General features: G+C 47.6%; 1 protein-coding gene across 1 annotated transcript in view; it reads right to left on the minus strand.

Annotated features, from left to right (window-relative positions):
* The window catches only part of REXO1 (RNA exonuclease 1 homolog), a 1,041,135-nt gene that overhangs the window by 90,684 nt on the left and 926,007 nt on the right, over positions 1–24,444 (minus strand). Inside the window, exon 13 of the mRNA XM_069649491.1 lies at positions 19,659–19,774. Coding sequence (XP_069505592.1) covers positions 19,659–19,774 — 116 coding nt within the window. The remainder of the gene's footprint in view (positions 1–19,658; positions 19,775–24,444) is intronic.

The following is a 24,444-nucleotide window of genomic DNA, read 5'->3' on the forward strand; positions in this document are numbered from 1 at the left end:
TACGCTCACCATAGCTCTGGAGGAGCACCTGGAACCTCTCGAGGGTCTGGACAGGGGCCTCCTAGGACTGCAAATGCTGCACGGGAACATCCCCTGTGATAGGAACACTGAGGTTATGGAGGAGTGTAACAAGATCCCCAACACCCTCCCTGTGACCCCAAACCTTTGGGACTACGCTCACCTTCTTTATAGAATAAGGGCGCTCTCCATCCTGCCTCTTCTTCGAGCAGGGGCTCGTGTCGAAGACCAGTTACCTCACTGGTTGTTGCCTCGACTCCCGCCCAGAACTGCTGCGGCGTGGTCTGTTTCTGGCAACGTGGCGGTGCTCACACCTAGTCTTTGCCACAGTCTCAATACGTGCTTTTGTGCTGTGCATGCTGCTTTTTCTGTTCAATTATTGTAAATGCTATGCCAATGTTACAATGCATACTTCTGCACTGAATACGCTGTTCCTTGGCTGCTTTGTTTTTCTGTAACGTTGTCCTCCTTTGAATGAGATTGTTCCTTGCGGTATGCTACTGTGCTTTCCTTCTCTTTGCGTGTGATTTTCTATGCTTTCCTTCCTTGCGAGCCGATTCTCGGTCTTTCTGCTGCTCTTCTTATTGGTAATGGGTTTAATAGTTTTTTAAGTGCAGATTTGCATGTGCGCAGAGTTTCTGGCTTGGTGCGCGCTGCTTGGTATGTGTGGGGCACTTACTGTTCTTTGTTTCTTCCACAGGTTGCAGTGCGGTGACTTTTTACTGACTGGAGCTGGACTTGGAGACTTGCAGATGCAGGAGCGTTCGTCGGCAAAATCCGCAGGTAAGCTAAACAATGACCTGGTCCTTGAATAATGTTTTCTTCTTCTACATGAAGGAGCTGGTACCGGTGAACGTCACGCTGACAATCAGAGTAACGCGAAGCAAGGAGAACTGGTCTGGGTGTGGTTAATATACCTGGCCACACCCGACCACCCCCAAAGCCTTCCAGACAAATCCAATAGCTAGTCTGCAGTATCTAATGCTGTGTGTGCAGTCCTCCATGTTGGGGGAGACAGGAAGTGATTAACACTCAACATTGTCCATTGGAAAATGGATGTGGCGCCAGCTGCGTCATGCCTGCACCCAACTATGTTTCCCAGTACTGATACCTGAACTGGCATGAGCCCCCAAACAGTGCCCATGGAGCCTATGTGACCCGGTGGGGTTTTTTGATGTGTGTGCATATGTGCAGGGACTAGGGTTGGAGCTTCCAAAGGAGCTAGTGGTTGTGAAAGGTAGCCTCCACAGGCTTCACCAGGGCCACCACGACTCCTTCGATCGAGGCTTTAGCCAGGTGAATTAGGGCCTTCGACTTTGGGCGCACCTGAGGCCTTCACCTTAGGGGGAGGGTCGCTGCCTCGATCTCCCTTGGCTGTCGCCGTCGGGATCGACCGGGGCTTCTCCCGAAGCTTACCCGGGTTTTCTGACTTTCTCTTCACCGAGCCAGGGCGTTGGCTCGTGGTTGATGGCGTCGGTGACATTGCGCCCTGCCTGGCAGCCAAGGAGCCCGAACCATCGGCGCTCCCGGTGCCCGCGGTGCTTTGCATTTTGTTGGGCCGGAGAGTCCTCAAAGGTCTTAGAAGACCGCTCAGACTTCTTATCACCTGCTGCTGGGATTTTCCCCTGCAGCCAGTTGGTGAGTCGAACGCGACGATCCTTCATTGTCCGTTCTAACATATTCTTACGAAACGCACAGTCCTTCTCCACGTGTGATTTGTCGTCGTGAAGGCAGTAGAAGCACAGAGAGTGCTCATATTCTTTGAAGACATTCTGCAATCCGCATCCAGGGCAGTTCCTGAACAGCTTGGATCCAGGCGTTGTGTTTCCTTTTTCCTGGGCCATGTCCACGTGTGGTAGGCCTCAAGGTCTTCCGGAATCCTCCAAGAAGCGGAAACTCGACAAAAATTCACCCTTCAGGGGCGTAGAAATTTCTGAAACGGTTCCCAGTTGATCGGAAGTAGAATCGGTGGAGCTTGAGGCTCGATTGACCGAAAAAAATAAGAGTAAACTCTTCGAAAAATCACAAAACGTAGTAAAAGCTCGAGAGCTATAGCACGAGGACTCCCAAAACTTGAACGTGCAGTAAAAATCTGAAAATGGCTGCCAGAGGAGGGGCTTAGGTAGAGGGCAATCATTGGCTGGGGGCAGTCTGCCCCAGAGACCAGTGATTGGTTACTAGTAGAAAGACCGTTCAGAAACGAAACTGAAACTGATTTTTTTCTTTACCGAGGATTCCCAGCCTGACAACAGGGAATATTCATGAGCATGTGAATCCATGCCAGACCCCATGCTGGAGAAGCACAAACTGCTCTCAACATCTGCTCTCTAACCTTCCTTCTGTCCTCATTCTCCTCAATCTTTCTTCTGCTTTTCATACGGTCAACCATGCCATCCTGCTCAATCACCTCTGTGTTAACTTGGCTATCAATGATCAGGCCCTGGCCTGGCCTGGCTGACCTGCTTTCTCTCTCTGTCCGACCCTCCCAGGTGCAACTAGGGTCCTTTCGCTCTATCTCTCTTCTCTACCTGTAGTGTTCCCCAGGGGTCTAATCTTTCTCCTTGGCTGTTCAACCAATACCTGCCACCTCTCACCCACCCCATAGCTGCTCTGTGCTTCAACTTTCAGTGCTAAGCGGATGGCACTCTGCTCGCTTCCAGGCCTCCCTCAGCCGCCTCTTCTTCTTCTTCTTCTTCTATCATCCCGGATTGTCTGTTCACAATCCAGGAGCGGTGTGCCGCCAATGATCTCTGCCTTAATGCCTGTAAGACGGAGATCCTCCTCATCAACTCACCAGCACCTTCCTTTGCTCTCACTCTGGCCGCCCACTCTGGACCCTCTTCCTGCTCCTACCAGTGAGGTTAAGAACCTCAGGGTCATCTTCGACTCCCTCTCCTCACATCTCTTGACATCTCTAAGAAGTCAAACTACGGAAGGGGGCGTGGCGTGGCGAGCCGAGGAAGCTGACAAATGCAACCTCGGTGAGCTCCTAACCCCGTCCCTGCCCTGTGGCCTAATCCCCACTTAATAAACAGCAGGCCAACTTAAGTGGGGTGCATGAGGGAATGCCCAGAGCACCTGCTGGGAGATGGAGCAGCTGCAGCGAAGAGCTGTGGATGAAGTTAGAGCTGACAGAACACTGTGCGGCTTTGCGACAAGATGGCAGTCAAGCCGCAAGACCAAGCCGCAATGGTGAACCAGCGCTGGATCTGAGTGCTCTTGCCTGAAAAGGAAGGCTCGTAAACCAATAGGGACCTGCAGTGGGCGGTGCGAAGAAGAATAGTGGAGGTGGTCCAGTGTAAGCCCAGTCGAGAGGCCTGTGCGGTCAGGCCCCCCCTCCTCCTCTCAGGTAGGAGGTTGGAAAGAGTGGAGAGTGGGGTACGGCTGAGGAGTGACGAGCCTGGCGGCTGAAACTGCTGGAGATCAGGGGAGGAGTGGAGAGCGTGTGCGGCTGCCTGGAGGTGGCAACGAGGAGTCCCTGGAGGCTGCCGGTGAGACTGATAAAGCAGAGGCAGGCGGGCCGTGGGGGAACATTGACATGCCTCCGGTCCGGGAGGCATGCCGTGGCTGTAATCAAACAGGAAGAAGTCTGTGTAAACCACGGCTCATATAGCAACGCGCCAAGTCCACAAACGAAGCGCACAGCAATATGGAGAAGGCAAAGGCCAGGTGGAGAAGCACTGGCAGCCGGTGTTGGCCACAGGGGTGGCTCTGAAAATAGAAATATGGAAACTGGATAGATGGCCTGGGAGAGGAGGGCAGGCACAATATGACAGATTACTAATGCATAGAAGGTAACAGGACAATGAAATGAGGCAATAAACCCAGGCCACTTATACCCACGGGCCCACTAATGGAAGGAAGCACTAGGGGAGGACAACAACAACAGTCTTGAGGTCTGGGTGAACCCAGTAGTGCCCTGATATGGAGGAATTGCCCCAGTAAACTTCTAAAGGTCACCCCACAACCTGCATCACCTTCACATTGGAATGCCCAAAGGGAAGCTCTGAGGGCTGACTGCCTGAAAGCTTGTTGAAGAGGTGCAACCTCATGGTTCCAGGCCCCCAGCGGATACATCGAAGGCTCGGATCCTCCCCTCTCCAGGTCAAAGGGGGCGGGGCGAGTGGAAGAGAACCTGTGAGGCCTGGCTGGATTGTGACAGCCCAGGCACCCGAAACCAGCAGGTGGTCTTGGACCAAACCCCGGGCACTGAAAGTTAAGGCTGCTGGGTGGTCATGACTGGCACGGTGAGTGTCACATAGTTTAACAACGATTCTGGGGCTGAGGGAGAATCAAATCCCCATGGAAAAAGAAAGAATGGCTAAAGAAACAGCAAAACAAAAAGGTCCTGCCTCAGTGGACATAAAAGCCCTAATGCAAGTCACAAGAGTACAAAAAGGCAGCCAGCAGCAAACGGCTGCCCAAATACACTCACCCCCTCACGAAGGCATTCATGAGATAGAGGATCCACCGATTAGGAAATCAAACTTGACGGCGATGCTACAGGAATTAAAAAAAGATATCAAAGAAAGTGCCTCCGATGTAGCCAAGTCAATTACAGACCTGAACAGAAATGTCCTGCTGATTGAAAAAAGGGGTCGACAAAGTGGAGATCAGAGTAGCAGAACAAGGACATGAACACGACGAGCTGGCTAAGAGTACAGGCGTTGGAACAGCAGATGGACCGAGTGCAGTGTAAGCAAGAGGACGCCGAAAACAGGTCGAGGCCTAACAATATACGTATCCGGGGGATCCCAAAATCTATACCAGACTAGGACCTGCAACACACATGTGGTGAGCTTATTCCGACACATCTTGGGTCCGGAAAATGAGAGAGAAATCGTATTGGATCGGACGCACAGGGTATATTCCTCATACCAACTCAACAAAAACCTGACACCAGACTTATTGACCAGGGTTCACCTATTCCAACTCAAAGATGATATAATGCGGACTGCCCGTAAAAAGGAACCAATACGCTTTTAGGTGGCGTCCCTCCTGCTTTATCAGGATTTAGCCAATCTACTTTTCTGAAGAGGAACCGCCCGAGGGTCACCACAGACTTGTTGAGATCCAAGGAAGTACAGTATCGGTGGATGTTCCAATATGGGCTTCAATTTGAATGGAAGGGTCAGCGGTACACAATTTCGAAAGAGGAAGAAATGGAGGACCTTATGAGAGAGGAGGATGATGCTGGAGGCGGTGACCAGGAAGGAACCTCGAAAAGGAGCCCGGGGGAGGAGACTAGGCCAGAGAAGGAGAAATGGAGGCTGGGGCGACCTCGCCCAAAAGGACGCAGCAGAGAGACTAAGACCTTCTCGGATCCCACATGAGCGTACCATAAAAGGGGGAGAGAATCTGTGACTGTAGTCCAATCACTGATAATACTCTGTCTTGAAAGTAAGGTAGAAACTGCTGGTGTGGGGGTGACCGCAGCAAGGTGGACCTGTCCCTAATAATGAGGAAGTGACCAAATACCAGGCGTGAAGGTGGGGCAGATCACAAGGAAAGGGGGTGGGGATTCAAACCCTTTATTTACCGGGTGTGTTACAAGGCCCAGTGATTCACTGTGGTATAGCTATGGTGCAAATTATGGTTGAGTTAACAGGGGATGTTTTATGTTGGGGAGAAGGGAGGGATTGGGGGGAGTCGCAGTAAGACTGAGGGAGTGCACAAGGCAAGAGTTATACACAGAGGATGGGATGAGATTAAGGGATGTTGGGGGGGCGGGAGGGCTCACAGGATTTTGGACATGGCTGATCTCACATTTGTGTCATTGAATGTACAAGGGCTAAATTCACTGGTCAAGAGGAAGTCATGTCCCTAACGAAAATCAGGATTGGTTCCCGATGGGGTTATTAGCCAAACTTGCAGAATGGTGAAGGGGTCAGGTCCTAATGGGGGTGAGGGGACTTTAATTGCGTAATGGGCGCTCCAATGGATAAGACTCTTCCGGCTACCCCAAATGACAATGTAGACAAGCTCTGGCCCGCTTTCTTAGGGAATTACACCTAATGGAGACATGGCAGTTTTTCCACCCAGAGAATAAATCATACACCCATTATTCGGCAGCACATAGGGGTTTCTTGCGGATCGACAGGATTCTGATTTCGGATACTCTGGTCTCACAGATCACAGTGTTGGAAATAGGGGTGAGTTATTTGTCAGACCATGCGCCCATCTCCCTCGGGGTAGACCCGGTGATTCTGCTCTCACACGTCTGCAAACCATGGCGATTAAACAAATTGACCCTAAAGGATCAGGCCCTAAACATAGAATCCACTTTGAGAAACTACTTTAAAGTGAACATGCCACCGGGTTTCAGATTTCCCAAAGGTTTAACTACCTTCTGTTGGTTAAACTACTGTTTCCAAGAGCAATAAAGTGAAATTGACTTTACTTACATTTGTAACTTTCTAGACCCAGCACACACCATCTTACAATAGGGTGCTGGGGGAGTTACCTAGTATCCCCTTTGTCTTTGTCTAACATTCTTATGTTACCCTTTTCTCATTGAATGGCTGGTGGCAGTGGTTTCGTTTTAACTATCATGGTGTGTATTTACTGCGGGCTGCGTTAGCAGCTGCAGTAAAGCACCCACGGGTGCCATTTTTGTCAAAATGGCCCGGTCTTCTTTTTTCACCATTTCTTTGTGGAAAGGTCCTTGAGATTTACTCTGTGTGCCAAACCAGGTTTGGTCCCATTGTTCGCTTTGCCTTTGGCGGGATTCACGGGTGAAGCCTGCCTCTGGCTCCAGGGTGTCTGGGGTAGGCACGAAGTGAGGGAGGTGCCCGAAACTCTGTGCTTAATCTCCTACGAGACCCAAATGGAGTTTGTGATGATTGGCTGGCTGACTGTCCGGCAAGGACAGCCACCCTGCTGGGTGAGTGACAGCTGGGCTGGAATGAAAGGGAGAGAACTGAATAAAAGGTGAGTCTTTTGGCTTGGAAGGCAGAGTTGACCACTGGACGAAGGAACCGAAGAACAACTTGAAGAGGACACCTGCTGCAACTCCTGGACCGTTGGTCTGCCTGGTGAAGCCCTGCTGCAGTGCCGAAACATCAAGTTCACATTGCCAAAGAAGCCACTGCAAGGACAACTTCTCCCCTTGAGTTGGTGGGACCGATCAACTCCAAAGTAAGCCACCTGGACATCCATCTCTGAACTGGTTGACTTTCCACAGAGTTGCTGCTGGAAACTGTATAGCCAGGGAGAGGAACACCAGATTGTGTGTGTTGCTTTTAAGCTGGCCAAGAGCTCCAGGAAGATCCTTCGGACTCCCAGGAAGCAGGACTGACCGATCCCGAGCCCCCTCAACAGAGTGCAGGACCCCAGAATCAAGGAAAGTCCATCTCGACAGTCAGGAACCGCAGTGTTGCTATTTGCGGTAGACACGAGGAGCTGAAACACTGAACAGCCACTGAAAGTGAAGTTTGCCAGTTGCGAGTTTTGACCGTCTGAGTACAGTGCAGGAGTCCCCAGACGTCCTCCCTCTTGTCCCCATGACTGAGGCCCAGTAACATTGGGATCTGCAGAGCTGCACAGGAACAGGAGTCATCTACTGCATCTTTTCTTCATTTTAAAGGTACTGTAAAAAGTCTGAGAGAAATTACCTCTTACTGTAGAGTTGCTTGCTTCTTCTACTACTCACAAGTCTAATCAGCTTGTGGCCCTACATTTGATACTTCTTTTCTTCAAAGACTTCTAAAACATTGTGCAAAGACTTTCTACTTACCTACAAAGAAGTGCTTCAGCATACATAGACTTTCGCCTATCGACTTTGGATTAGCCTCTTCCACTGAATGACTCTTATTGAGGGGATCTGAAAGTATTTGCCTGCTTAAGAATATTTGTGGTCTCTTGTTTGTTCTAAATAATCTTTTCCTTTGACTTATTACTATATGATTCTAAATGCAACAGTGATATATTAATGTCCCCAGCACCCTAGCGATTTAGGTCATCTGAGGGTGTAGGTAGTGTCTGTGGGCCAACCCAAAAGGGTAGCCATCGATTTACAGATATTAAGAGTGTGTGTTTCATGAGTGTATTTGAGTGTTACTATTATATTGTTCCCTTCTGAAGAAGGCTTATTCTAACTGACTGATAAATACATTAAGCATTGTTTATTCAAGAAACCTTGAGTGTAAGTTTATTTGAATACTTGTAATTGTAAATCTGTGTAACTCCACTACAGCTCACATTGGCCCCTCTTGAGATAAGCCTGGCTACTCAACACGCTACCAAAACTGTAGTACAAGCTTATACCAAAGGTTGGGTTTCCTATACCTGTAGTCAGAGTTGTTTGAAGTGTTCCCAGAGGGTACTGCATACAAACTTTGCCTAACAACTGCAAATCTATTGAAAGGAAAAGAAAGATTGAGGCAGGAATTGGAGGCAGATGTAGGTGTTGCGGAGGCACAACATAGAGAAAAAGGGTCACAGAAGGCCTGGCGGGAACTCGAGAGCCAGGGCTGCCCTGAAGGTACATCTAGCGGATAAATCGGCGCAGCTCTTTCTCCAGACTAGACAAACGTATTACATAATAGGGGATATAGCCAATCGGTTCCATAGTGACTAAATAGAGGAAGGAAAAATCCCCAAACTGGGGGGCTGGCGGGACGGGTGATTTGAAGTTTGAATTGGGGGAAATAACCGAAATCATGCACTCATATTATATGCGTCACCTGGCAAGAAACAACAGATAGGGAAGCACAGGTGGCATTCTTGGGGAAAGTGGAATTACTGCAGATTTCAGAACCGGACAGGCAGGTGCTTGAGGCCCTGATTTCGGGGGAGAGGTGGGAAATGCCAAAAAAACACTGAAGGGGAAACAAGTCTCTGGGCCCTAACGGGTTCGGTAATGTTTATTACAAGACGTTTAAGACCGTCTTAGTGGGCCCCTTGACAGAAATCACATACAGAATTCGGGGCGGATCTCTGAGGATATGGGGCCTGCCACCACAGTGCTCCTACTAAAACCAGGTAAGGACCCATCAGACTGTGCGAGCTATCGCCCCATTTCATTGCTGAATCGGGACGCAAAGTTGTACTCAACGATTTTAGCACAACGGTTAGCGAGGGTGCTCCCGTCGATAATTCAGCCGAACCAAGCTGGTTTTGTAAAGGGATGCCACACATATTACAACATTTGTAGAGCTATAAACACTATTGAATGGGGACGGAGGTCAGGACAACGCATGTCTGTGTTGGCTCTGAATGCTACCAGGGCTTCCGACAGCTTGGACTGAACTTTCTACAATTGACCCTGGGACATTTGGATGTGGGCTTGTTTTTTCTCGCATGGTCCTAGCTAACTATGGGAATCCAACCACCAGACTGATGGTTAATAGGCAGCTCACAGACAGTATCCCGATCCGCAAGGGCACTCGACAGGGATGCCTACTGTCGTTGCTTATTTTTGCCATGGTCATGGAGTCATTGGCATATGCGGTCCGAGCAGAACAAGGGATTCATGGGGTATCAGTAGGGGTCAGTGGCACCCAGAAAATAGCCCTCTATGCAGATCTTTTACTATTTCTAAAAGATACAGCATGGTCTCTCCGAAGGTTAATTACGTTGTTGGACAGGTTCGCAAAGGTTTCAGGGTTCCACGTCAATTACTCTAAGTTTAAGGCACTCAATGTCACTGAAGAACCAGAGCAGATACTGGAATGGGGGAGGTGCAACCCATTAAAATGGGAAGAGAGGACCATGGTATACTTTATTTTATTTTTAAAGTCATTTATTGACATTTTCTTCATCTACATTTGCACAGTAATTGGTTAGCAAGCTCATTGTCACTAAGGGGTAGGGGAAGAGGGAGAATACAAACTCAAACAAGTTAAACAACTAGTCTTCTTGCCACAACATTAAAAGTTCTCCAGGTATCAAACTGGCGGAGGAGTACCAGGTTTAATAGTTCAGGGGGTGTTGTCGTTGGATGTTCAGTTGTGAGTGCAGTTCAACGTTGTCTTGTTGGCCAGAGGGTGGTTCAGGAGGGTTTGTAGTCTGACGGGTGAAACATACCTTGTATTAGTGCTTTCCAGGCTTCGTATGTTGGGCTAGCCTCTCCTGCCGCTCTGTCTATTCTCACTCCCCATACCTTTGTTTCGGCCCCTGTCCAATGTTCTAGTTCTCTGTACCATTTCTCAAAGTGCGGGCCCTTGGGAGACTTGCAGATCATGGCTATGGCTCTTTTGGCCAGCACACATGTCATGTCTATAAGTTTCACTACATGGCGTATTTTGCTTATTCTTGGATATGCGCCGAGTAGGCATTCTTTCGGGGTCCATTTGTATCTCGTTACTCCTGCACCTCTGCAGGCTTGCTCCACTCTGGACCAGAAGTTTTGAATCTTCGGGCATCCCCAAAACATATGCATCATTCCCGCCTTCTCGGAGTTGCATCGGGGGGCATAGCAGGGCATTGTTCTTATTGATCTTGGCTATCCTTTCTGGCGTCATGTACGTTCTGTAAAGGATCTGTAATTGGATTAGCCTGAACCGTGCATTTCTGGATACTTCTCTAGGGTGTGCCAAGATCCTTTCTCATTCCTTTTCAGCGATTTCTTCTCCTAGGTCTGCTTCCCATCTGGATTTCAGGGTCTCACTTTTGGGGTTGGGTCTGTCCGACAGTTGGATGTAGAGCCTGGACGTTGGTGTCTAGCCTTCCCCTAGGTTGTATAGTAGTGTGATTAGTGGGTCTGGTTCTGGCTCGCCTGCCACTCTTTCCATTGTGGTTTGGCACCTTCCCTGACTCTTCTTTACAATAGAAATTGGCCACTGGGTTGGCCTTCGTTGGCCATCATTGCCTCAAATTCTCTAAAGGTACCATCTGCATATGTGTCGCCCCAGATATAAATTCTGTGTCTCTGCCATTGTCTCATTCGGGTTAAGTCTGCCCTTCCCTTGCATAACCCTGCCGCGAATGGTATATATGCGGAGTAGGGGTGTGTCCCTTCAATGTGCTTCTGGGCTCTAGCCCATATTTTCTTTCCCAGCTCCAATAACATCAGGGTTTCCCCCAGGCATCCCCCTGGGACCTATAATATTTCCTTCAAATTAGCCGGGATTACGTGTTGCCTGAGTAGTCTGGTTTCCGAAGTATGTTCATCAGCCATCCATTTGGCCATGTGACTTAGCTGTGCAGCTAGGTAGTACTTGCTTACGTTTGGGAGCTGGATTCCGCCTGTTGTGTATGGTCATGTCAATATATCGAGGGATATTTTGTGTCTGGTGTTGTTCCACAGTAGCTCCCTTAGTAATTTTTCTAATACCCGGAAGGAGGAGACGGGGATGAGGTAATGTATGTTGGTGAAGAAGTAGAGGAATCTTGGAAGGACTATCATTTTAGTAATTGCTGCTCTGCCCATCAGTGACGGTGGTAGCTTTGACCAGAATTTCATTGACTTTGAGCCAGTGTATCGCAACCTGTGTGTTACCCCCATGTGTTTGTTAGGGCGTGTGCCGTATGTTGATTCGCAGGTATCTGAAGGTGTGGAGTTTCCATTGGATTCCCACCATTTGAAGATCTGTTTCGGTTAGTGCGGCTAGGCTGGCCAAGGGGAATATGCTGGACTTCTCCTTGTTGAAGGAGATCCCGGACACCCGGGCGAAGTTCTTTAGGACCTCTAGGATTGTGGGTAGGTTAAGGTGGGGGTCTCCCAGGTATAATAGAATATCATCTGCGTATAGCGAAATAATGTGGTATTCGCCCCCTATTCTATTGTCGGCATCATAGAATTGTTTCCTCATGAATATAGACAGCGGTTCCAGTCCCAGAATGTATAACATAGGTGACAGTGGGCAGCCCTGTCTGGTGCCCCTCTGTATGTCCCATAATCCCGACACCATATTCTCAGTCTTGACTCTAGCTACCGGTGCCTGGTAAAATATTTCTATCCACCTAATGAAGGATGTTCGCAGCCCGAATTGTTTCAGGACCTCCAGCAACCACTCCCAATATATGGAATCAAAAGCTTTTGTGGCATCCAGAGAGACCACTGCATATGGTTCGCGCAGGTCTCTAGTTTGTGCCAGTATGTGTTGTAGGCGTCGTAGGTTTACTGCCGTGTTCCGGCCTGGTATGGATCCCATTCTGGTCTTCATGTACCAATGTGCCCATCACCTTCAAAGGCCTTTGGGCTAGGGTAGTGGTTAGTATTTTTATATCGCAGTTAAGCATAGCTAGTGGTCTGTAAGACCCACATGCTTCTCTCGGCTTCCCAGGTTTGGGGATCGGCACTATCAGTGTCTCCCTCATAGGCATAGTCCCTTTCTCATAGGATTCCCTAAAGACTTCTAGGAGGATGGGGGCCAATGTCGTGTCGTATGCTTTATAAAATTTGGGGGGCAGGCCATCATTGCCCGAGGTCTTATTCGTGGAGAGTGATTTAATTGCCTCAGTTATGTCCTCTATCGACAGGTCCTCGTTTAAGGTGGCTCTCTGTGTTTCGTTTAGTGTCGGGAGGCCCATTTCTTCCAGGGTGTCTAAGATGTCCTTTTTTGGTATTCCTGCTGTGTGACTATAGAGGAGGGAGTAGAATCTACTAAATGTGTAGCTGTGATTTGTAAATCTCGCCATTATGGCCTCTAATTTCAGTGATCGGGTATTTCGGGTGTTCTTTTTTGCATAGCCATGATAGGAGCTTGCCTGGTGTATCGGCTTCTGCGTGTGCTCTAGTGGTTCTGCCTATGTAGTCTAACTTGGCTAATCTTGCCCATGCCTTTTGACAGTCATTCCTGACTGACAAATTCGTCTTCTGCCGCCCCTGTTTTCAGATCGGTAGATGCGAGCTGAGTGATTCTCACTTTGCAGGTTTCTAGGTCTTTGCATAGGGTTTTCCTTATTCCCCCGCACTGGCGATGATCTCCCCCCCTTGTCACCACTTTTAGTGCTTCCCATATCGTATTGCATCCTTCAATGGAGCCTATATTGTTGTCTAGATATTCCTGTAATTTATCTCAGAGGTCTTCCTTAAAGGTCCCGTCTGCGAGGGCTTCTGTCGGCATGTGCCACATCGGTATGGGTAGTCTGGGCCCTCGAGCCCTCCCTTCCATGAGGAGTGGGGAGTGATCTGATATGGATCTCCCTAGGTAGTTTATTGATTGCATTTGGGGCATGTGCTGTCTGTCTACAAGCAGGTAGTCAATCCTTGTATAAAGCATGTGGGGAGATGAGAAATATGAGTATGCCCTTTCGTTTGGGTGACGTTCTCTCCATACCTCAGTTAGGTCTAGGTTTTCAAGTGCTTTGTTAAGTGGGGACTGGGCGGGAGCAGTTGGTAGTGCTAGGGGTTTAGATTTGTCTAGTGTGCAAACACTTGTGCTGTTGAAATCATCCCCCATATGAAGAGGCCTTCACGGTAAGAAATCAATTTGGCACTTATCTTGGATAGGTATGCCGGAATGCCGTTGTTGGGGAGGTAGGTGTTGATGATGCATACTTCCTGCTGTTCAATACTGCCTTTCAATATCAGGCATCTACCTTCCTTGTCCACTTCCTTCGACTGTAGTCTGAAGGGCACTGTGTTGTTGATCCAGGTGTAAACTCCACGTGCATATGTGGAGTAGGGTGCGCCTAATCCTTGCCCTCCCCACCAGTTCTTCATTTTGTCAGTGTCTTCAGCTGTTAGATGCGTTTCTTGTAGCAGGGCAATGGAAACATGTTTCCTGTTCAAATATGATTTGATCCTATTCCTTTGCACATAGGAGCCCATCCCTCGGACGTTCCACGTCATTACCCTGACATCAGCCGCCATCATCGTGTTGTTCTTTCTTGACCAGCTCCTCCGATGTCCATTGTTTCTGCATGTGTGTCGTGGCAAAGACTAAAACTTTTAAAACAATAACTTGGTGAACTCAACCAACTGCGCCCAGCAGTTGCGCCTCGTGGGCAGTGCTCTGGTGCCCCTGCCATCTCTTAGTCTTTCTAAGACATCCTTGGCGGGTTGCGATGCGATGGCAACAGGCCTGCATCAGTCTTTTCATGGGGTCATGTCATTTTGCACGGGTCAGACAGTGTGGTGAGTTGCCCGTCCATAAAGGCAAGGGTTTCGGCGAAGGTGGTCATTGGCTGTAGGTGAGCCGCTCCTGTGGGGCCTCGCTGTTTCAGTGTTGCGGTCTTGCCACCGACTCCCTGTCATCGGCCATGTTGTTGTGTTCAAGCCACATGTTTGCTGCTGTTGGGGTCTCTAGAAAGATGGCTCGCCCTTTGTATATGATCTTGAGCCTAGAGGGGTAGAGTAGCATGTATTTTAGATTCAGCTGCTGCAATCTGGCCTTGATCGGGACGAAAGAGTTTCTTGCCTTTTGGACAGTCTGGGTGCAATCCGGATTGATTGTGATTTTTGCATTGTCTCTGTTGATTGCACCCTCCTCGCGCGTTTGCCGCAATATTACCTGCCTGTCTTGGAAGTATAGGATCAGATCTATAATCGGGCGAGGAAATGAGCCGGTTTTCTCTGGAGTGCTCTGTGTGCCCTCTCGACGGCAAACACTTGGGAGAGTTTGCCAGCGCCTACTTCCTGTTGTTCCCTTCAGCGTCCTCGGCTCTTTCTGCGAGTATTCTTTACTTTTTCTAGCTCCTCTACTTTGGGGCGGACCTCCTTCAGCACTGCCGACATCTCTTGTTGTTCCGACTCCGTGGTTGTCACTCGTTCTGCAAGGTTGCGCATGTCTTGACGCATTAGTTGCACGTCCGAGTTCACTTCTATCTTGGTGTCGAACGTGCGGAGTCCCGATATAGCCTCTAGTATCTGCTCTTCTTTGGTGTGTCCCTCAGGGGCACTCTGGGTTGGTTCGGTCAGCTTGGCCTCTTGTCTGTTCTTTTGGGCGAGCTGCCGCGAAGGATTCCATGAGGTTAGTTTTGCACTTTCCTTTAGGAGGGGACACCGCTTGTCCCGAGGACCGGGGCCGCGTGGGGGTTATCAGGTCGCACCAGTCCTCTCATGGATCAGTTCTGCATGTATGTGTGCTTCTGTGATTGCCACCCAGAGTGTGTCCGGTTTAAGACCTTCCTGTTTTCCTGAGTTATAGTAGGTTTCTCCATTGGGCGGTGTCCGCCAGGAAATGATTTGGCTAAGCAGGTTGTTGCTGTTATATGGTGCGATAGTTAGTGTTTGTCCCGGGGGTGAATAGCGTTTGAGGCTCGTGAGATTGTGCTCTTGTGCAATAGTACCTCTCGTATAGTCTTTTGGGCCTCTGTTCTGTTGAGTCTGCCAGGTGGGCACCGAGTGCTAGCTTACTGTTAGCCAGGGCTGTGTGATCCTCTGCCTCCGGTGTAGTCTGCGCCACCCTGGGGATAAGTAGTTTGTGTGTGTCTCAGGCCACGTAGTGCGAGCTTAATCAAGTTTAACGCTTGCTAGTCACCAAGACACCTCAATTTGCAGGCGCGGTCTGGCTCCCCAGTTCCGTTATGAGGGTTGCGCTCGGGTTGCTGGTCCTCTCTCCGTGATTGCACTTTAGGGCTTGCATTGCATCACAGCCATTGTGGTATGTTGATGGTTGCCGTTTATGCCCAAATAGCGAAGTGCCTTCGCGTGTGTTCCAAAAAGTGTCTCGTCTGGTGTTGCACCCTTGCTGAGTGCACCCCCCCTCTTATTAGGTATTATTATGGTGGGGGGTGGTAGGTCAAATGCAAGGCCGGGCAGGCCGCTCTCTCTCTCCCAGCTTGGAGAGCTCCGGTCTGCCACTAGGGAGCTGTGTTTGTGTGCTTCTCGGAGGCCTGCCCCTCGCTCTCCCCCAGCTCACTGTGCACTGATGGCTGTTAGCGTCGAGGCCCGGCGGCTCACTCCCGGTCCCAGCGCAGTCTTCTCCCGTTTCTTCTGGCTCCTGTTTGCTGCGTAAGCAGCCGCTCTCGGGTGTCCTCGTAGAGGTGCCACAGACTGGCTCAGCCGCGTGTCTCTTCCTCCACGTCTCACCTCCGCTTCCTCTCACTTCGCCTGGCTCGTTACTTTGGGTGCCAGCTTCCAAGGCAGCAGTCCTCCACTCTTCTGTAGCAGTTGCACTGCGCTGGTGTGTGCAGCCACCACTCCGCTCAGCTTCCGGATGATATTTCGGGCTGCGAGTCACAGGAGATCTTGGGTCTCGGCGCCGTCCGCCATTTTGGATGGTCCGAGGGGCGCGACTTCGGCAGCTTGCTTGGGGGTGGGGGGTCTGGAGGCAGCGGTTCCACTCGTTCTTGGTGTCGGACACACCCGATCGGTTCCCCCAAAAGGAACGTTTGTTTATTTCCTGAATATTATAATTACGCTGTATTTACCAAGGATCTATTGAGGATCAGGACGGGAGCACGGTCCCCACACATCCTCACATTGCGTGCTCAGGCCACGCCCCCATGAGGACCATGGTATACTTGAGGATAAATCTGGCACCCACATATGGGAGACTTTACGGGGCTAACATCCTGGGGTTGCTAAAAACGCTGATAGATGACCTTAAACAATAGGATATGCGAGAGTTGTCTTGTTTTGTGCGCATTGCTGCTGTAAAGATGTCCCTTCTCCCCAGGGTTTTGTATGTGGTGGGAGCACTCCCAATACAAATCCCGGGCTCGGCGATTAAAAATCTGCAGAGGGAAGTCTTGGCCTTTATTTAGAAAGGGAATAGACCTAGGGTCCCTAGAAAGGTCTTATTCCGACCGCATGCACTCGGGGGCTAGAGGTACCAGACGTTCGTAGGTACTTATGAGCAGCACAGGTGGCACCAATGCTTCAATGGGCTCTCCGAGAGAACCAGAACTGATGGGCGACCTTGGCAAGGGAGGCGACAAACATACCGCTAGACAATTTGGGCTTCCTGCCCAAAAAACAGAAGGAGAGGAGGCAAGCTATTGGAGACGCCAAAGGCCACTCTATGGTATTGGGATAAAGCACTACGGGGAAGAGGATAAAAGGTAGGAGGAGGCCCACTTGCACCAAATGTGCACAACCCAGATTTCCCACCTGGAATGTAGCCTAATTTCTGGCTACACTGGGGAGAGGGGCAGCTCCTGGCACTGGGGGATTTCTACACGGAAGGGACACGATTGACATTTGAAGGTTGCAAAGACAAGTTTCAGATACCTGAAAGTGAGCGCTTTCGATATGCCCAAATTAGGCATTGGATCACAAACACAAAGGTATGGGAAGGGGCGTGTCGAAACCCAATAGTGCTGGAGCTTACAGTAAAAGAGGGGTTATCGAGGCTTTACCAATTGGTAGATGGGTCAGACCCGGAGGAAACCCTACTGTACATGTTGAAATGGGAGCGGGACCTGGGGAAACCCATTACTGGGGAGACATGGAGCCAAATATGGCAGCGCGCTAGAAACAGCTCGAGATGTGTTCCCATTAAAGAAGCTGCACACAAACTATGTCTTAGTTAGTACATGACGCCACAACGCATGCATTCCATCAATGCGAGCTACCCCTCGACATGTTGGAGGACTGTGGGCAGACTGGGGATCCGATTCACATATGGTGGGCCTGCCCAATAGTGGAGACATACTGGAAAGAAATTCTGAGTCACATTAAGGAAATGACTGGGGCGGAACTACCTCTTGATCCAGCGGTAGTTCTATTGGGAGAAACAGTGGAGGGAATTTATGCTGGCACGGGAGGTAAGGCCACCCTCATTACTCATATGAGTGCGTCCAGAATCAACTTAGCTCAGGCCTGGAAGAACAAGCAAGGGCCGGTGGTAGCCATGTGGTGTGTGAGACTATGGGGAGTGATGGCCATGGAAAAGGTGAAAGTGCTGGCATATGGATCCTACCAACATGAATAACTACTTGTATGCCATTCCATGAGATTATATACTTCGCAAAGTCCCTATTCTCTGATACTAATTTAGGATTGGGGAGGCAGACTCGGCCTGTAAGTGCAACGGACTGTATCAACGAAAGATGTTCTAACTCAGTCTTATATGGATAAGTTAAAGGAAGGAATGGGGAGGGGCGAGGCTAGGTGTTATAAAAAGTTAAAACCAGGAGCCTACTCGCAACCGAGATAAGAGTCGAAAGGAAAATTGCAAAAGCTAAAGTGTAAACCGTATAAGGTAAACCTGTATTATTGGCTCTTAAAGTTTGTAAAAAAATAAATACCAGCTGCACCTCTTCAGAGGTATTCTTCCTTTCCTAACTTTTCCCCAGAAGCTCAGTCTCCAGAGCTCCGGCTCGCTCTAGGCTGGACTACTGCAACAGCCTCTTTCTAAATCTACCTGCCTCTACTCTCTGTTCTCTACAATTCATCCAGAACAGGACTGAGACTTGTCTTTGGCCTCAAGGCCAGGGATTGTATCTCTCCAACACCAAAATCTCTTCAATGGCTCCCAGTGGCGGGCAGGATCAAGTTCAAGACCCTCTGCATCGTCCCCAAGGCTTTCTGGGGCCTGGGACCGCAATACCTCCAATTCTCTCTAACAAAATATCTTCCTACTCAAGTACTTCACTCCTCCAACTCCTTGATGGTCTGTCACAACGAGTTGGGGGCAGATCTATCTTCGGCTGGTGCCTCCTTCTGGGACAGCCTCTCAGCCTCTCTGAAACGTGAGCAGAACCACCCAACGGGAGGATAGCTCAGGGGCAACACGCTTCCCTTGAAACCAAGACGACGCAGAGCAAAATGGTTTTGATCCCCGAGTCCGAGCTTAGAAACCTCTGGGTATTAAGCGTGTTCTAAATAACCTATTATAAGTAATTCTACATACTTATCTCTGGTTCCAGAAGCACCTCCAGACCTTCCTCTTTGCTTCTGCCTTATCTCTTCCTCTCCTCTGCTGATCTCCTGTCTGATGCACGCAGTGGTCACCTGGTAACACTCTGAATTCGGGCCCAGCTCCCTGCCTGTCCAGCTGAAAACCTGTGCTGCCTCTTGGCATCCCATGCATTTGTGGTCTGCATCTGTAACCCTAGAGTCCCCTCTACTGCACTTATTAGACACTTGTTGTCTGCACTTCTAACACTCACACTTGCCACCCGTTGGCTGCACTACTTGTTTCTTGATTCCGTGTCCTGCACTTGTTCATCCTACCACCTACCGGCACTTCTCCCCTCCCCACTCCCCTGCACGTGCGCGATCTGAATGTCACTAGGCCTAGTAAGATCATTGTCCTCCCCATTTCCCCTCTCTTGCCTTGTCGTGCCTGAAACACCTGTGCATAGGTGCGTTATAAATGCCACATCATATCAAAGTGAAACTGTTTTTCTTTTACTGAGGATTCCCAGCCTGACTGGGACCATTCATGAGCATGTGAATCCATACCAGACCCCATGCTGGAGAAATACAGGTGAAGATTAAATTCAGCCAAGAACAAACACACTGCAACAAAATAATGCATTTGACTTCTCAGATCATACTTTTTACATTGAGTTACTATCTGAGTGGAGAGGTTTGCCAAAGGTGTAATATTCTGGAAACCGCAGAAAGGGATGCTGAAATGGGTAACTATTTGCAGTGCGGTAATCATCATGTACTTAATTACTGGTGATAATCTAATGGCTCATAAAACATCAAGGTGTGAAAATGACACAAACACTTAAAAGTACAAATCAGCAACGCAGTGAAAGATTGTTGCCAAAAAATAACCCTTTGATAAGACCCTTTCTGTGCCTGTAGACTTGTCGTCAACACATAGTGAAGGATGCTCAAATAAATTGCTCACCGTGTATTGTAGTCAACCACTTTGTTCTCCGGCTTCACAAAAGTATCATACACCACTTTCAGTTCCGAGTTGATGACTGTTATTCTAGTCAGCTCCAGCCCTTGCTTGGTGTAGCACTGAAACAAAGAAAACAGGCATTCACGAAGATTTCCAAATAACTTCAAACATAATGGAACAATATAGGTGCAGCAAAATACCCAGTTCCCTCAAAACAGCTTACAAACGTGATCGAGCACAACAGCATCCAAAAGCAATCCATGTACAGAGGGGATGTTCGAATGTGGACTCATTGGTGGCAATGCCCCAAGATTAAAGCAATACCAATCCGGTCGTTTCCTCTGGTTTCACAAAGAATATAGGTCCTACCAGTTTGAACTGGATGAGCTCAGTAAAACAATGCCTTTGCTGTTAAAAGGTAGTACAAGCGGTTCAGAAGTATTAGCAGAAACAATTCCATCATATAATTTGCTCATTATGGCTTAAATTATAATACAGGACGCTGCAAGCGGTCCACTGATGCCTCTATGCCTGATCAGAGGACATTTTTGTGCAAAGATGAAAACGAACAGAGGAATGCTAAGTGATTAAGGAAGTGGTCAAATAAGAAGCAGCATTGGGTCCAGGTTCATAACTTAGTATGAGGCACTGAAGAAGTGGCCAGGCCCATACAGCACTGTGCGTAAAGCGATTAAATGGCATAAATGCAATGCAGTGACTCCACAGTTTTCTTTATCTTCCGATAATATAACAATGCAAGAGGCAATCCATCTATTAATGAACCGACTCCCCCCACAAAAACATTTATTTCTTCTAATGTAGGTTTTGGAGAAATAGCAAACAGATCAAGTTACATACCTTACAGGTATGGTTGCTTCTGAGGAGTACAACATTCTGCAGATTGCTTATTTTTGGAATGGTCAGCTGGAAGACTGGTAAATCAGGAATTTGTAATCTTACTTGAACGAAGCAGGGTGGTTACGCCCACATTTGGGAGAGTGCAAGGACATCCCCCAAAAAAATAGTTTTTTTTAGTTTTTTATTTAAAATGATGTAGTTTATAAATAAACTTTTCATTGCATACATGTTTCTTTCATTAATACTACAGTGAATTCCGAGTCTTCCTTACTGGATCTCTTGTGTTCCTCAGGTCGAAGAATCATATCTACTTCATCTGGCTGGTTCTAATCTCATGATTTTTTCCCAGAATGATATTATGATGAATATCAATTTGTTGTCCTGTCCCAGCAGTATTTGTGCCCATCGTTCTTCTGCGGTGTACGATTCTTTACTCGTGCTGAAGTAAGTTCTGCATAGTGCTCTTTGGTCCTGTAATTTCGGACATACCATTATGATGATGTGTAGAGATTCTAAGGTTCCATTTTGGTCACAGAATCTACATTGTGGTTTCCTTTGTCCTGTTGATTGATTATTGCCATTCTTGCTCTGGTGGGTAGTAGATTCTGGCGCAGCCTCATGTATAACTATCTTATTCTTGGATCTGGAAAGATCTTCAAGTATTCAGGTAGTTGTGTTATTGCCCTTGTTTCTAGTTCGCAGTTCAGCTTTTCTTTATCAGTATTTTTCTCTGCGATGGTCTTGCACCAATTATTCCACCTCAGGCTTTTCTTTGCGTTTTGTGGCCGATGTAACAACATACCCGCTGATATGTCTTCTTGGACCAGGTATTGCTTCTGCTCTTGCGTCCTTTCACTTGGGTTTGTTACGCAGGTTGCGTTCTGCGTTATTCACATTATTTCAATTGTGGGAATGTGTTCCTCTGTGCTTATCTTTCGATAGACAGTTTTTCCAGGACACTATCGAACTTATAGATTGTAGTGCCAACTCGAAGTTTATTCGTGGTATTGGGAAACTCGATGGTAGGTTTAATATTTTCCTCCAGAATATTGCCTCTAGTTTGCCCCAGATCGCTGGATCCAGTTTTATCAATGTTTCTGGACCGTACACTAATGCTGGAATAACTTTTTTGTAAAAAGTTGTTATTGGCATTGTGGGAAAATTTCGCATACTTTGTGTAGTAGGACTCCTTCTCTTGCAAGCGCAAAAGTTTTCCTTTGGAGCATCTCGGCCCATGCCGTTTCTTCTTTAATTTGATTGATCTTAATTCCCAAATATTTAAAGGACTGCACTACCTTTAGTTGACCATTTATCCTTATGTTTGGGCTCCATTCCTTGATTTTGGGCTTCCTGATGGCCATTATTTTAATTTTATCGATGTTTATTTTAAGCTCATGGTTGGCGATGTATGTTGATAGTCGGTCCATGCTGTGTTGTAGACCCTGTGGGGTTTTGTCTAGCAGTATAATATCGGCATACATCATTATGGGCAATGGTGTGGCGTTTACTTTAGGTGGATTGACTTTAGGATCGCTCACTTCTTCTATCTCTACTGTGAACAAGTTAAATAAGGTCGGTGCAAACGGGCAGCCTTGTTTAAGGCCGTTTGATGTTTCTATCTCGATTGTATGGATCCCACCATTGGCCAGTCTTACTCTTATTTTGGTATCAGAGTACAGCAGTTTGATCGGCTGCAAGATGTGGTCTGGGCATTTCCAATCTTCATGCTTATTCCAGGGGAGCTGCTGATTTATGGTGTTGAACGCTAAATGCAGATCAACAAACGCCATCCAGACTGTTGTTTTTGTCCTCATGTTTATTGCTTTACTAGGTTCAGTAGGAAAAGATGTATTTCTGTGCTTACTTGTCGCATGAAACCTGTTTGCCTCTTGGCAAACCGCTTTTCATCCGTTGCCCATGTTTTTAGGTTTTGCAGCAGGATTGTAGCGAAGATTTTCCCCAAAGGATCTAGCAGGGCTATTGGCCTATAGTTGGCTGGATTTTCTTTTGGTCCATGTTTGTATATTGGGATAAGAGTTGCGGACCTCCATGTGGATGGTATTATGTTGTGCACGTTTATTATGGTTATGAGTTCAACCATCAACATTGCCCATAGGTCTGGGCCTCTCTTTATGACTTCATTTGACAACCCATCAGGCCCAGGAGCCCATGACGTATTTAGCTTGACGATTATTTGGATGATATCCTCTTTGGTGCTGGAAATTGACCACTTAGTGGCATTGGGGCTTTTGTCAATCGCTGCTGTGTGCTTCCTTCCGTATAGTTCAGCAAAATATTCTATCCAATGCTTTTCTAGAACGTTTTGTGTAAGTTGATGATGTGTCGAGTATGATGAGTGTTTCGGTTTTTAAGGTAGTGGAGCATTTGTTCTGCATCTGCCTGTAGTAATGTGCTTTGATGTGTCTATCCAATTTCGGTAGACATTTTTTTCTTTTTGGATTGCTTGCTTGGAACTTGGGTTGAGTTCTTTTTTTTAGGAGTTTACATTTTTTCCTCAGCTCTTTTTTCTCTGATTAAGGGATCATAATGATGCTTATGCAAGAATTTGCAAGTTAAACTGAGCGTCTTTATTCTCTCGTATGGGATCAAGAGCCATATGTAGTTAAGCTTTTCGATCGAAGTTTTCTCTGTCGACAAAAAGGTTCCTATCATGGCGTCCATCTGGTTTGGGTTAATTCTGAGACGCGTTTGTTGCATGTTGAGTGTCATTGCTGGAAGATACTGTTTATGTCTTTGTGTGCCTTGTGTCGACCATGTCAACATTAATAAGCTATGATCACTATGGATGGTATGCAGTATTTTCATCTTTCTTTAAACTTGGATACCTGAAGAGATGTAAATGTAGTCCAGTATAGACTCTGCAGAACGTCGTTTCCAGGTTGGAATCATTTTGTTTTCTTTTTGGTTATGGTATATTCCTGCATTCATCAGGGATCTCATCTCCATTTCTTTGATCGGTAATATGTTCGGTTCTATGGTTTTCCTTTGTTGGTCCATTAGGTGCATGTTCAGTTCGCCACATATCTCTATCCCAATGGTGGGATGTATTGTGATTATGCGGTCGAATTCAGTCATGAGTTTATCAATGAAGATTGTCTCATTGATTGCCACTGGGTTCCAGTAGAGATTGACTATGAGTAGGGTTGAGGGGTCCCTTATGTTGTTCTTCTGGGGCCCAAGTGCTTTTTCTCTTTGCAGAACAACAAACTGTATCCAGGGATATATATTTTTGTATTCAGTTGGTGTCCAAGGAGAGTCCATTTTTATCAGCATCAATTGCCCTGCTGATGGTCTTCCCATTTGTTGAGTTTGTGCTGGATTATGGATGACCGTATATCCTTCACAGACTGGTGGCTGGGTCATCTACGATTCTTGTAGACATATGATGTGTCCATCAGTTAAGGTTGTGTTTGTGTGCTCAAAAAGATGGCCAAACCCTCTGGTGTTCCATGAGATCAATTTCACCTCATCCTGGTTGGCCTCTGGTAATTGTTATATTTCTTGGGTGGTTGGGTTTGTTCTTGCATTCCTCTCTTTACATTTGTCAAAACCCGATCTATAGGTCTTATTCAGATTTTCTTTGGCTCTCCCTTTTGGTGTTATATAGGAAATATCAGTCTGTGTATTCAGTATAGATACTTCTCTCCTTAGATTCACGGTAAAAGATTCCCTGGTTCCTCTGTTGATCTTTTGAAGGGTGAGTTGTTGTGTTCGTCCTCAGTTCTGTTCTCGTCGTGCAACTGAAGCCTATGTGTTCAAATTGGTTTGTAATATCTAATCTCTCTTGCATGATTGTCTTGGCCTTCTATTCGATTTCTACCATGTTCAGCGTGTCGTCACCTATGAATCTGACGAGGTAAATGTCTTGAGATCTTAAGTGTTTCAGCTCCTGGAATGCTCCTAGTAGGCG

This window comes from Ambystoma mexicanum, chromosome 1p (assembly GCF_040938575.1).
Source record: "Ambystoma mexicanum isolate Mex_15411 chromosome 1p, UKY_AmexF1_1, whole genome shotgun sequence".
NCBI lineage: Eukaryota > Metazoa > Chordata > Amphibia > Caudata > Ambystomatidae > Ambystoma > Ambystoma mexicanum.